Source organism: Calliopsis andreniformis, chromosome 4 (assembly GCF_051401765.1).
Source record: "Calliopsis andreniformis isolate RMS-2024a chromosome 4, iyCalAndr_principal, whole genome shotgun sequence".
Taxonomy (NCBI): Eukaryota; Metazoa; Arthropoda; class Insecta; order Hymenoptera; family Andrenidae; genus Calliopsis; species Calliopsis andreniformis.
The window spans coordinates 12,201,293-12,214,913 of record NC_135065.1 but is presented as its reverse complement, the minus strand read 5'-3'; the positions used below and the strand labels follow the sequence as shown (position 1 = coordinate 12,214,913).

The window sequence follows — 13,621 nt, the reverse complement described above, 5'->3', positions numbered from 1 at the left end:
ACGCATAGGAACCGTTCGATTCAAGCGGTATTCGCGACGGGTCGATTGTCGCTGTTCGCCACCCCCGCGTGGCGTATTTATCATTCGAAAACTCTCATCGCTCCATGTGATATTTACTCTGTAGTGTCTCGAGGACTAATTAGGAACCTTTTACGCGGACGATTTTCGACACTTGTGATGTGATATAAAATGATTTTATCGTGTAACGCGACCACGTTCTCTAGTAATAATTAATCGTCGCGATCCAGACCCGTGAGACGGGCCGAGAATGAGAGCGGAGAAGAAGCAGGGGTTCGAAACGAGCCTCCCTTCTCCCATCGCCTTCTCTTCTGCACGTAACCTTGCGTTGCCAAACTCTATTGGCGTACAATCAGCCTTTTTCTCGCGTTTTTCCACAACACCGCCAATTCGATTACCTTCCTTTCGACGAGACGCGTGCTCACTACCCTCCCGATCCTGTCTATTCTCCCTCACAGAGTTCCGCGACGGTAGCAGCGTTCCACCGTTCAAAAAAATTCCCTTTTGTCAATTACGACCAGTATTGATCGGCACAGCGCATAGTTGGTAGCGTAACACAAATGAGATTTCAAGAAAAATGTGTAACGTAGGGAGGGGAGGGAACCAGTGTGATCGCATCGTCGAAGCTTGAGCTCAATTTTCTAAACGCTGTATCTATACAAATTATCAACCATCGGTCTTTTCACCGCCTGCGCGCGAAAATAAACGTTTCCTCGCTGCATTATAATGCGAGTCGATATTTTTTCGAGAGACGCTCGTTTCTTATAACGTTCAACGGGCACGTCTAGTGCATACGTCTACGCTTCTTAAGAAAAATGTGCCACTCTCCAGTTTTTTATATGAAACCTCATTGGATACATAGCCAGTGGTTCGATGGTTGGGCTATTCAGAGTAATTCACATTTCTTGGAACTTTGATTAAAAGAGACGTTGATCTAGTCTTGTTTAAACTATAGCACAGAGTTACGGTACGAAACACGAGATATTCTGAGCATTTAATATATTCTATTGTTCCAATTAGCCCAAGCATTGAATCCCTCAGTTCGACACGGGATGTCTGTACTATGCGATGCAGTTAGAGAGCATACAATGCAGAATGAATTATTTTTTGGAAGCTCTGAAGCAACTGTAAGACGTAGGTAGAATCGTTCGTGAGACAAGCGAGCCTAAATATTTTTTTATTGTTCTATACTTCGTGCTCAGTAATTCGCGCATTCCAATGAATTTTTCTGTATCGACGGAAGCGCGCGAGGCAACGTTCGAAAGATGGGACGCATGATCGTTCGATCTTTCTGTTGTTCTATCGATGTGAGAAGAAAGAATTCTCGCGGGTACCTGTTCGTAACTTTTAAATCTGTGTAGAATGTTCTTTCGCGATCCGTTCGAGATGTGTACGATTCATCGAACGGAAAGGGTACAAGGAAGCTATCGACAATCCCCACTTTTGAAAGACAAAACAGAGGAAACATATATATATATATACTATATATGTATATATACTATATTATATATTATATAATATTATATTATGTTAGAAAGAAAACTACGGACAGTTCTTTTGTAAATAAAACGAAAGAAATCCCCATATGTACTATTTTAAATGCTAAGACACCTCGGAATTCTGCAAGATTATTATTATGTAGATAAGGTCGCGAGTCGAGGAGACTAATGAATTTGAAGGATAGAGAATCAAGTTTTATGTTCCTGCAGGCTGTACGTGACAGCCGCCGAGAGATCTCGTGCATAATATATTTGCGCGCTTATGAATGCATATACTTATAAATACAAAAACGTGCATATAAATAAATATAATTATATATATGTATGTATATGAAAAAAAAATGAACTACACTTGAGTCTACTATCAATGACCAAGAGGAAAACCGGAAACCGGAACCGTAGCAGGTCGCATCGGTTCGCAGGTTCGGCAAGTATACACGTAAACACCGATGCAATTGAAATTGGCACGTGAAATAAAAAGGATCCGCTATATTTTAATTTATGTAAACCGCTGTAAACGTGTATACCGTCGCTTTCTTAGGAAACTAGTAGACTGCTACCGATATCAATAATTACCGCATTACTATTTTAATTACTATTAAATCTGAAATAAATTATAGTGAGAAATCGACGTGTTCATCATTTCTGTCTTTCCCTTCGAACCCAGAAGTCTGAAAAATCTTCCTGAATAATAGCTCTTCTAGAATATAATTACTTATTTATTTCCTGGGTGAATAGCTACGATCCTCGACCTAATCATTCAGTAAAATACATATACTTATTAATTTATTAATAATCTAATGGCGTAGAATCATTGCAGAGACTCTAAACATTATCATACAACGAGAGAAAGTCGTGAAAATTGCTTATTTGTTGCAAAAACAGCATTTGAAAAATTATTGGGGGCCCCGCACCCTGATGATACGGCCCTTAACAAAAGTTGCTAGCGACAGCTTCGACATCTAGCAGCGGTCCGCGAACTACGATTTTTGGTCAGGATCGTAACATTGGGGACAGCACCTCCACAGAATGCATCACTAGTTATTAAAAAAACAATTAACGGTCCATTTTTTAATGCAAAATCGTAGAGAATCTTGCAAATTAAAAAGAATAGACTCCAATTATATTAATAAATGCATAAATAATTGGCTATTTAAACAAAAATAATAAATTAACATTTCTTCGTTTATTTATTGTGTTATTTACTATTCTATCAGTAAATACGCATTGTTTATAATTAATTGGGGTCAACTGTTATCGTTTTGTATTATAGTATTGTTAATTTATTATTTTTTTAATGATTTAAAGAATTATTTATAAAGGGGCACCAGGATCTGATAATACAGTCCTTGGTAATAGTGATCAGTGGCGCCATCTGACGGTTGCACTATGGAACTAAATGCTTAGTTCCAAGCCGTCACCACTAGATGGTACCACTAGCACCTTCTTCGTACATTAAATTGTAATGAAACTAATTTATAACAATAAATAATTAATTTCATTATACTTTCATGTTATATAATAAATTCTAGGTACTCTACAGTAACTGTAGATTGAGTACTCTGAATCTGAGTATGGAATAAATGTATGGAATAATAAGAAGGGATGCATCGAGATACGTCATGCGTAGTAAACTCGTTTTCCGTATCTGAAAATGGCGCTCTCGTGTGCGAGTAAGTTTCCTTTATTTATTATAGTGTTATTTATTTAAAAATTCGTAGATTTACATCGAATTCATAAAAGTAATGTTAGTTCCGTAAACTGAAATATAAGCTATTGTATTTTTCTCTGAAACTTGTACTTTGTACCGGCGATCGTTAAACATAACCTACAATTGTTCGCATCATTTTTAATATTCATACAAATAATGTACTTTCAGTTTCCAATGAAGTGCCGGAGCATCCGGTTGTTTCTCCAGTATCAGGCTCAATATTTGAAAAACGTTTAATTGAAAAATATGTAGCAGAAAATGGGGTGGACCCTATAACAGGAAAGGAATTGACCATTGAACAGCTTATTGACATTAAAAGTATGTTATTTAAAGCCTATTCGTGTTTAATTATTATCTAATATTAATTTTATTTTCGTTTTCTTTCAGCTACCCCAATAGTTAAGCCTAAACCACCGAGTGCTACATCTATTCCAGCTATATTAAAAATTTTGCAAGATGAGTGGGATGCGGTAATGTTACATTCATTCACACTTCGGCAGCAGCTTCAAACGGCTAGACAGGAATTATCTCATGCTTTATATCAACATGATGCAGCATGCCGTGTGATTGCTAGATTAACGAAAGAAGTAACAGCGGCCAGAGAAGCTTTGGCCACTTTGAAACCACAGGCTGGAATTGTTCAAGCTACTGCCATTCCACAACCTGTACGTAGACAATTATAACAATTTTATTTATGTATTGTACGATAACAAGTTTCTTTGTAGACAGTTGCAGTGGAAGCTGGTGGCACAGCTGCTCAACCTATGGAACAAGCTGGTATTACAGAGGATGTGATACAGAAGCTTCAAGAAAGGGCCACAGTGCTCACTCAAGAAAGAAAACGCCGTGGACGTTCCGTTCCCGAAGATTTGATGCCACAAGACAGTATTCGTGCATTTCAGACACTTGCATCTCATCCTGTAACATAAATCTTACAATTTTATATATATTATATTAATTGCTATGTTTTAGAATTATATTACAGTTTTTTTCTCTTCCAGGGTCTCCATTCTGCCAGTGTGCCTGGTATACTTGCACTTGACATACACAGTGCAGATACCAGCAAGATTCTAACAGGTGGTGCTGATAAGAATGCTACAGTATTTAATAAAGATACAGAGCAAGTTGTTGCAATATTAAAAGGACATACTAAGAAGGTACAGATTAGCTGCATTCTTTGATAATACATAAGATTCCTCGATGTTTATTAATTCTGCTATAATGTTATTTAGGTTACTCGAGTAATTTATCATCCAGAGGAAGATATAGTAATGACTGCATCGCCTGATACTACGATAAGAGTGTGGAACGTAGGAACTAGTCAAACAACATTATTACTGAAAGCTCATGATGCTCCTGTAACTGGGCTCTCTTTACATCCGACAGGCGATTATTTACTAAGTTCATCATTGGATCAACATTGGGCATTCTCGGATATACGTACTGGTAGATTACTAACAAAGGTACAAGGAATAAGAAAAACAGATTAGTATACTGTTACATAAACGCTCTACCATCTACTGTTAATATTTTACTTAACTGTAGGTTGCCGGACAAGTTACTCAACCTTTGACTACAGCTCAGTTCCACCCTGATGGATTGATTTTTGGCACTGGTACAGCAGATTCTCAAGTGAAGATTTGGGACTTAAAAGAGCAGTCGAATGTAGCTAATTTCCCAGGCCACTCAGGACCAATTACGGCGATTAGCTTCTCCGAAAATGGTTATTATTTAGCTACAGCTGCGGAAGATTCTTGCGTGAAGCTTTGGGATTTGCGTAAACTGAAAAACTTCAAGACTCTGCAACTAGAAGAATCGTATGAAGTTAAAGACATTTGCTTCGATCAAAGTGGAACGTATTTGGCAGTAGCTGGCACAGATGTTAGGTGAGAATTTGATATTTATAGTATTGAATTTTCATTGGGCAGGAAACAGTTATTTTATTTATTTTTCTGTCATTCGTTTTCAGAGTGTACTTGTGCAAACAGTGGCAAGAATTGAAAGTGCTCAATGATCACACGGCTGCTGCGACTGGTGTTCGTTTCGGAAAACATGCACAGTACATAGCTTCTACCAGTATGGACAGAACATTGAAACTTTATGGACTACCTTGAACGAATATTTAGTAACAATCACGTACTAATTTAAGAATAATTACAATTAGAATTTATAATATAAATTTATTACAAAGGACAATGACAAATACTTTTAACGAGAAGATTATTCCATTAAAATCTATTACTTTCATTTTTGAATTCTTTAAAAGAATTTTTAAAATAAAGTGTTGACATTTATTAATTGTAAGATATATCATAGGAACGAAATGAAAAATATCAACAAATTTCTTCCTCTACTTTCGAGGATAGACTCCAGATTTATACTAGACTAGTGTTTTATACATTTTAAACAAATTTCGCTTAAATATTCAAAGTTCTACATAAATGTACTGAACAAATGTGCATGAAGAAACTTATGAAGTTCATGAGTACGCGTGTCGTTGACTGTTTCCAATACATTGCGAAGCAAAGTACAAATATCGAGTAGCAGTATATCATACGATAAAATCAACATTACATAGCCAATTATTTTTATGAGAAAAATGTATTATACAAAGTTTCTTGATTGTCGTGTATCACTACTCAGAATATCATTAAAAACGATGGAAATACAATTTGTTCGGAGTAGATGAAATAAAATAGATTTATTCTGTCTTTTTATACAAACTCCCTGTTCTTAACATAGTTTGAAGAACTGTATTACATATCGGACAGTAAAAAAAATTATAAAGTAACATTGCAAAACTTATATTTGATAAAAAAGAAAAGAATAACGAATATTGCGAATAGTTCGATAATTTACTTCGTTGATTTTATGGCGCCACTAGTCACGTGCTTTTTAACCTAACCTAATATCCTTTGTCCTCGATATTCAGTCTCGAATCAAATTAATAACAATGGCCGTCGGAGTTGACTGTCATTCGGTGGTACACACAGATTATGCGAGAGTGAGAAACGCATGGCGTGTGGCATTCGCCGCCGATCGGTTCCAGTGATTGTTTCCCTCGGACGAGATCAGCGTAACATATGTACTGCTGCGAGGATGATTTTCTAGTGGGTGGTTGAAGTACGGAGGTGTCAACTACGAGGAACCACGGATGACCAGCTGACAATGTTTTGCTATTAGCATAATTTAGTGGTTAGAGCGGGCGCTCGCGGTAAAGCCAGGATGTTCAAAGCTGAGGAGAAGTCGAAGGACAGTTTTCTTCAGCAAACGAAAGCAGCTAGGGAGGAAAGGGCTCATGAGAAAGACAGAGAGGCTGCTGCCACCTTAATTCAAGCTTATTTTAGGAGATGGTTGACCCATAAAAGAATATTGTGAGTTCACCAGTGCTAAATCATTTTGACACTTGTTTCATTTGCTTTTTATGCCAGTGATATGATTTCTTCATGTTTTATTATCTAGTGTAAACAAAGTACTTGTGTCTTTAATGAATTAGTGATAATTATTTATTTATATCTTCAATAATCTTTTATTGTCTTGATAAAATGTTTTAAATGTATGTTTTCATGTATTTATGTTTCTTTTAAAATAATATATTAAAGGAAAGATACAATTTACAGAGAAGAATTTGATACAAATTTTCGCAATGATGGTGGTCCGGATAAAAATGTGGAGCTGAAACCTGCTCTGAGCATGTACAAGATCATTTCTAAATTTTTGTATGTATATAAAAAAGAGAGGGATCAAGAAAGAATAGAAAAATTATGTAGGTATGTATACACAAGAACAGGTTTTGAAAAAAATAAAAAATAATGAAAAGGAGTAAAAGGATTCTAATGACACGTACAAATTTCAGATATTTAGTGTTGACTCTAGACTCAGAGTCTCCAGAAACTTCATATGTTGGACTGTTATTAAACAAAGATCACTACATATCATGGATATCACAAATGAAAACACTATTACTCTATTGTCTAACTGGCTTGGAAAATCTTAAACCAGAAATAGTAGCTGACCATAAATCCATCCATTTAAGGTTGCACACTTTAGTGAGCTTTACATCTCCTGGAACATGGGCAATTCAGAAAGTGGAAGGGATGGAGAAGCTCAGAACTGGCATGAATAGGCTTTGTGCAAATATAATGGGCCACCTAGTCAACAATGGATTCTATCCCATAATGCAGGTGATTATCCCGTTCAGAGTAATCTTTTTTTATTTAATTATTTGCAAAAATAAATGAACATAATAATTATAATTTATAATTCTGTTTTAGACTTTTTTAATAAAGGGATTAGGCAGAATGGAGGTTGCTTTGAAATCTATTGCACTTTCAGCAGCAGTCACATTGGCATTAAGGCCATTAATCTCCTCTCAGATGTCAGACAAATTAGTATCACTATTTTTAATCAACATTTTCAGTGTACCTGGTTTGGTATATCATTTAAATAATGTCTCATCAGTGGTATGTAAAAAGATAATATTTCAGTCTAAATTTGGTCTCATATTATGCGATAACTTATGTTATTTTTTTTTCCAGTGCATTACGACATTTATTACTCATAACTTGTTTGCAAGAAGTCTGGAACTGTTAAACTTGGAACAAAATTTGAGAATAGTTTTTAATGCTTTAGAAGGTAGCTATGCATTGTGCTTATTAGCCAACTTAATCCAGTTGGCTAATATCGAAAAAGAGGAAGTATTAAAAGAATTATATTTTCCTTCTTTTACGGTAAAGTTTGATTACAAAACATGTAATCTTTATGTAGGCTATAACACGAGTTTTAATTTTTTGTCAAACCTTCCAGTTTGTTGTAACAAAAATGTTGGAAGCATGTCAACAATACGTAGTTGCCAAACAGAGTAATTTAACACATTGGCATCCCATTCTTGGATGGCTTGCACAGAAAGTTGATACACCTCTACAAGAGTCTATACCATATGTAAAATCACAGTTAGCATCTTTGTGGACTGGAAGGATAGTTGCGCAATTGATCGGTAAAATCTAATATCTTTTATTCTAGTCACGTTTTCAATGCAGTTACAACTAACTGCTAACCATTTATTAGGTCAACCACTAACAGAACTCATTGAGAAAGAGATACCTCCACCACCTGAACAACAGAGTACGTCTGTCGGTACTAATATTTTTCGAAGAGCGTTCTTAGAAGCACGTACAAATAGAAATAATAATACTAAGAACTATAGAAAATTGGGGAGTCCAGAAACTACTAGAATAGCTTTAATTTGTTCTCTTTATCAAATCGCTATGCACACGCTTACTCAGATGAAGATGGAAATATTAACAGGTATGTATGTGCAATTGTATTGTCAGTAACATGTTAATAAGAATCTATGATGCAACAGGTTTATGTTATCAAGATAAGATTCTGTATCACATGTATTTATTCCTGGGAACATTGGGTCCACATTGTGGTTTAAAAGCGTTTTTAGATCATTTAGCAGCCAATACGAAATGTACAGCGCCCGAATTCCAAATGTTAATATTATTCTCCGACTGTATGACACACTATGTTACGTGAGTACTTATACTAAAACGTACTGGGACTTACATAAATTATATTAAATTAATCGCTTTATCATTTTTTCTGTCTAGAATTCTAGATGATATGGAAATGTATGAACAACAAGATCCATTCAAGCTCAGCGACTTCGTAACAATATCTTACTTTCTAAATCAATTCCTGTACAAAGCAGTTCTTAATAACTTGTTTGGTGTGTATTACAGCTTTTGCATTATACCCTTTCAATGCATATCTATGAAACTAATTCTTTATCTACGTATATGAATAAATAATAAGCGGTTTAGCTATGTACTGAAGTTTTAGATGTTCCAGACGTGAAGTCGGTCCCCAATAATCCTTTGTTTACCTCTCTTCACACACTTTTAATGGCCATATATCGGCGGGACTGTAGACGAACATTCTGTCCGGAGGGACACTGGTTGGCAAAGTTAAGTGTTTCAGACAACATTCTTTTTACTCTATATTGCATGATTTTAAAATTGGAACGTTTCCAATATAGGAAGTTCGAGTGTCAGGCTTCCTGGCAGACTTGGAAAAAGGTAGACGCGGCGCGGCCCTACTTCTTTCCAAAATGCCTCATGTTATTCCTCATTCGGAACGTATAGTATTATTCCGAAAACATGTGGCTAATGAGAAAGCAGTGTTGGGCTTGACCGAGAGCGCTTGCAACAGTACACCAACAACACTTATTGTCGTTCACAGGTATATTTATAATTTCTACGCACAACCTCGCGTCTGTTTACGCTATTCGATATAAATGTGCATGTGTTATTCACAGAACACGAATAGTGGAGGATGGATATCGTCAGCTTGCAATGTTACCTTCTCAAGCCCTCAAAGGTGTAATCAGAGTTCGTTTTGTAAACGAACAGGGTTTAGCCGAAGCTGGTATAGATCAAGATGGAGTATTCAAAGAATTTTTGGAGGAAACAATAAAGAAAGTTTTTGATCCATCCTTGAATCTGTTTAAAGCAACTAGCGAAAATCGACTTTATCCATCTCCCACGTCCTCCATGCAAGATAATCACTTGCAGCTTTTCGAATTTGTGGGCCGCATGTTGGGGAAAGCGGTGTACGAAGTAAGTTCTACAAATTAAAAAATTGAACAGCTTAATTATGTCATGTTATATATAAACATGCTTTTCAGGGTATTGTCGTAGATGTACCTTTTGCGTCCTTCTTTGTTTCCCAGTTTTCTGGGCAAACAGGAGGAGCATTATACAGTTGGTTGGATGAGTTGGCTTCTCTAGATCGAGATTTATATCGAAGTCTCACCCTTGTGAAACATTACAAGGGTGATGTTAGGCAATTAGAATTAACGTTCTCGCTCGACGAAGACGTTTTAGGGAAACTAGTTACTCATGAGTTGGTTCCTGGAGGTCGAGCGGTGCCGGTCACCAATGAAAATAAAATTAATTATATACACTTGATGGCTCACTTTCGTATGCATATGCAAATCAAGGATCAAACTGCTGCTTTCATCAAGGGATTCCGTTCCATAATTAATCTTGAGTGGTTGGCATTGTTCTCTACTCCAGAAGTAAGATGAAAATCTCGTATTTCACTGATCCGCGGCGTGAAATTTCTTTTCAAACGTTGTTCGATCTTAGTTACAGAGATTAATTTCGGGTGATAACGTTCCATTAGATTTACGAGATTTACGAAGACACACGCAATATTATGGTGGTTTTCACGACAGTCATCGCGTAGTATGTTGGTTGTGGGATATTTTAGAAAAAGACTTTTCCGAAGAAGAAAGAGGCTTATTCTTGAAGGTACATTTTTGGATATCTCATTTGCAAGATATTACGCAATCATTTGTATCATATTTTGTTCCACAGTTTGTTACAAGTTGCTCAAAATCACCTTTGTTGGGTTTCGCACACTTGGAACCGCCGTTTTCGATTCGTTGTGTGGAGGTTGGTGATGACGAGGATACGGGTGATACAATCGGTATGAAAGTGCATATAAATAATGGCATATGTTTTGTGTAGTATATTAATTTATATGTGCGCGAATTTTTTTTCTCTTTTCAAATCAGGTAGTGTAATAAGGGGATTCTTTACGATTCGTAAGAAAGATCCACAGAATCGATTACCTACTTCATCCACCTGTTTCAATCTCCTTAAACTACCGAATTACCAAAAGAAAAGTACATTACGGGAGAAGCTGCGTTACGCTGTGACTAGTAACACGGGCTTCGAGCTTTCTTAACTTACTTACCGATTTACAGTGGACCGTCTAACGGTACGTCGCTCAAAATATTTAGTGAATAATTTCTACGAAGTGATTGAGTGGTTCCTGGCTACCGCGATCCGAATTGTGGGAAAAAATCTTTCTGTCTAAAATTAAAAAAAAAGAGGAAACTATTAAAATAAAATGAGGATTCGCACAAATTTTGTGGTGTATTATATACGTAAAATTATCATTCATCTCGATCTTATTAATCCAGTTCAATATTAAAAGATTGTTAATAATTTCTGGTCAGCGAAAAGAGTGAACTGATTTCCATGAGATTCATTTTAAGTGCTTGTAATAAATTATTCATTTAGTTCTGCGCATAACCGGAACTGTTCGCTGTGGGTTGATTTGAACTCACACTGTATTACTTTGTTTCTATAACAATATCGTGGGCTTTCAATTTTAATTTTATACAACTTCTCGCCAAATGATAGATTACTTATGGTGTAAAGCACACTATACCTCATGAGCTTAATATCGCTATAATACTTGTGCGCTTGTTAGTTTATAGTACCATGAATTACCATTAGATAAATTAAACCGCAAGAAACAATGTTGAATATTCGTACCCATCGGTGCCCTGTGAATAATCAAAGAGGATTGTCGAATTTCTAAAGTTTTTGGGATTAATGGAAAGTCAAAGCTCCGTTTTAAGGAGAGCTATTTTCTCAAAATTTTGTATAAACTTTTGAAAGGATGTATAAAAGAGTAAGAAGACGACTTGTATGAAATTGTATACGTATATAAGAATGTACACGGGCGCTCATGGGTTGGAAAAGAAAATCTCTATGTCGTTTAAAGTGAGTTTATATTCGGATCGAACCACTTGCGATGGTTGTTCTCCTACTTGAGCGTTTCGAACTGAATTCCCTGTAACTACAGTATCTGTGGTCTTTGTATGGAAACCGTAAATATGGAAGCGAAGAATGGAGTACGAGGACTGTGTTATCTGCAACGTAGGGTGGTACAATGATATTAGAGCGAAATTTATTTTTTCGAATCGCGATCCAAGGGTATTGTCGATGGAAATTCGGTCAGACCAAAGATAGAAGCCTATTTAGTACGAAGAGATGATTCGAGATGTAGACCTTTTCATATTTTCCTACACGATCGTACTGTAAGTTTCTCAGGCCTGTATTCACACATTGTACCTATATCGAGTAAGGACTATATTGAGAATGAGCGTTTTTAGGAAGTTAGAATACAGTTAAGAGTAAATTAGGTTTAATCGCGTACCAACTAGTTCGTTAATGTGCACAATGTGATCGCTAGGAAACAGAAGATAAAACATTATTTTCATTATGTGTAAAAATGAAAAAAGGGAGAACGTATGAATATAATAATTTGGGCCTTTGTTATCTTTGGATCAAAATCTTATCGAATTTGCTACTCTTGTACTGTTAATTGTGAATACATGCCTCGCGAATACGTGTACAGTTGAATAGAACCAAAAAGAAAGGAAACAGATAATGCTCTCCTATATGGGTACACTTATCACTTGAACGATACATGTAATGATAAATGTGGATATCGATACGAGCATGGATAGATGCAATAAAATGTTAAATTGTTACGTTTGTAAGATGAAATCGATTTTCTCTCGATCCTTTTTTAAAAACTGAACCGTTTCAATTCAAGGCAGATAACAGCAGCGAATGCGATGCGAATATTTCCGAGACGTACGCAAAAATCTTATCGATTTTCTCTTGCAATCGTATCAACAACAGAAACCACGCTTTGTATATGGCTTGCTTGATATTTGCGTAGCATTTTTTATAAGAGCGTGAATATCGTTGCGACGAAATGGAGGGAGGAACAATGAATTTGTTAATTTAATACGTTCGACGATGATTCGCAACAATCATGTAAATATATACGTTCTAATGGACGACTCTCTTTAAATATTACCCTATTATCCTTGTATTTATCGATGAAACAATGAAACAAAAAAATCCAATAATTTGAAAATTAGGATTTCCCGGGTCAAGTTTAACAAGTCTCTAAAATTTTGATTTCACGCGGTGCGAATGATATTTAGAGTTAATAAAATGAATAATAATCATTTAATTGTTTTACATAAATAAAACGAATCCTCAATACCATCCAGCAGAGTAAGATTAATTAAACGAATTAGCGAAGAACGCAATAGAAAGGCTAGCTCTCGTTCCCACTCGTATTCACGAATAAGAGACTGGAATGATTGGTAGGGGTGCGCGTAGGGTGAGTGCGCAGGTCACGTGACCCCCCTTTGTGAGCAGTTGGCGCTGTCGACGGCGCAGCCGAGCTTCCCCCACGCCAGTGGCCAGCAAGCCTTGGCTGCGAGAAGACGTCTGCGTTCGTTCGTACCGCGACGATCCCTCCATCGCGGCTACGCGAGAGACTCCTTTTTTCTCTTTCTCTCCCTCTCTCGCTTCTGTGTGTACGCGCGCGCGTGTTCTCTTCGTGTTGTTGTGTGTGCGTGGCTGAATTCCCCGTACGAAGTGGCAGTGTTTCTGGCTCGGCCGCGGGACCCGGACAAGCGAGGAAAGTTGCTTCGGTCGACCGTGAACCGTCGCAGCACGAGAAAATTCGGCCCACGAAGCCGGAATAGAGCCGTGGCCATCGAGGA

At 36.7% G+C, this 13,621-nt stretch overlaps 2 protein-coding genes across 5 annotated transcripts; both read left to right on the top strand.

The window, feature by feature from the left end:
• Window positions 1-3,049: 3,049 nt before the first annotated feature.
• Window positions 3,050-5,899, top strand: Prp19 (pre-mRNA processing factor 19). Its single transcript, XM_076376264.1, has 8 exons — window positions 3,050-3,190; window positions 3,397-3,546; window positions 3,616-3,893; window positions 3,954-4,148; window positions 4,230-4,385; window positions 4,461-4,691; window positions 4,774-5,114; window positions 5,198-5,899. The coding sequence occupies exons 1-8, from the start codon at window positions 3,172-3,174 to the stop codon at window positions 5,340-5,342; spliced, it is 1,515 nt and encodes a 504-aa protein (XP_076232379.1). The 5' UTR covers window positions 3,050-3,171; the 3' UTR covers window positions 5,343-5,899.
• A 295-nt stretch (window positions 5,900-6,194) lies between these two features.
• LOC143178088 (ubiquitin-protein ligase E3B) lies at window positions 6,195-12,901 on the top strand. Of its 4 annotated transcripts, none has more exons than XM_076376534.1 (16): window positions 6,195-6,602; window positions 6,849-6,998; window positions 7,085-7,412; window positions 7,503-7,691; window positions 7,767-7,958; window positions 8,035-8,224; window positions 8,296-8,535; window positions 8,594-8,765; window positions 8,844-8,962; window positions 9,085-9,200; window positions 9,272-9,474; window positions 9,551-9,851; window positions 9,920-10,312; window positions 10,383-10,547; window positions 10,614-10,725; window positions 10,814-12,901. In XM_076376534.1, exons 1-16 carry the CDS (start codon window positions 6,454-6,456, stop codon window positions 10,984-10,986), a joined length of 3,192 nt encoding a protein of 1,063 aa, XP_076232649.1. In that variant the 5' UTR covers window positions 6,195-6,453; the 3' UTR covers window positions 10,987-12,901. The 4 variants fall into 4 exon arrangements, 3 of the variants coding, with proteins under 3 accessions (XP_076232649.1, XP_076232648.1, XP_076232647.1); XM_076376533.1 differs by having other exon boundaries at window positions 9,076-9,200; XM_076376532.1 differs by having other exon boundaries at window positions 9,070-9,200.
• The last annotated feature ends 720 nt before the right edge of the window (window positions 12,902-13,621 follow it).

What these genes read in the sequence shown, in the direction of transcription:
- Prp19 (XM_076376264.1), top strand. An exon ending in CTACTGCCATTCCACAACCT is followed by an intron (nt 3,894 to 3,953) that starts GTACGTAGACAA and finishes GTTTCTTTGTAG; the next exon opens with ACAGTTGCAGTGGAAGCTGG. An exon ending in AGACACTTGCATCTCATCCT is followed by an intron (nt 4,149 to 4,229) that starts GTAACATAAATC and finishes TTTCTCTTCCAG; the next exon opens with GGTCTCCATTCTGCCAGTGT.
- LOC143178088 (XM_076376532.1), top strand. Translation starts at nt 6,454, where the DNA reads ATGTTCAAAGCTGAGGAGAAGTCGAAGGACAGTTTTCTTCAGCAAACG. An exon ending in GATAGTTGCGCAATTGATCG is followed by an intron (nt 8,225 to 8,295) that starts GTAAAATCTAAT and finishes ACCATTTATTAG; the next exon opens with GTCAACCACTAACAGAACTC. An exon ending in TGGGGAAAGCGGTGTACGAA is followed by an intron (nt 9,852 to 9,919) that starts GTAAGTTCTACA and finishes CATGCTTTTCAG; the next exon opens with GGTATTGTCGTAGATGTACC.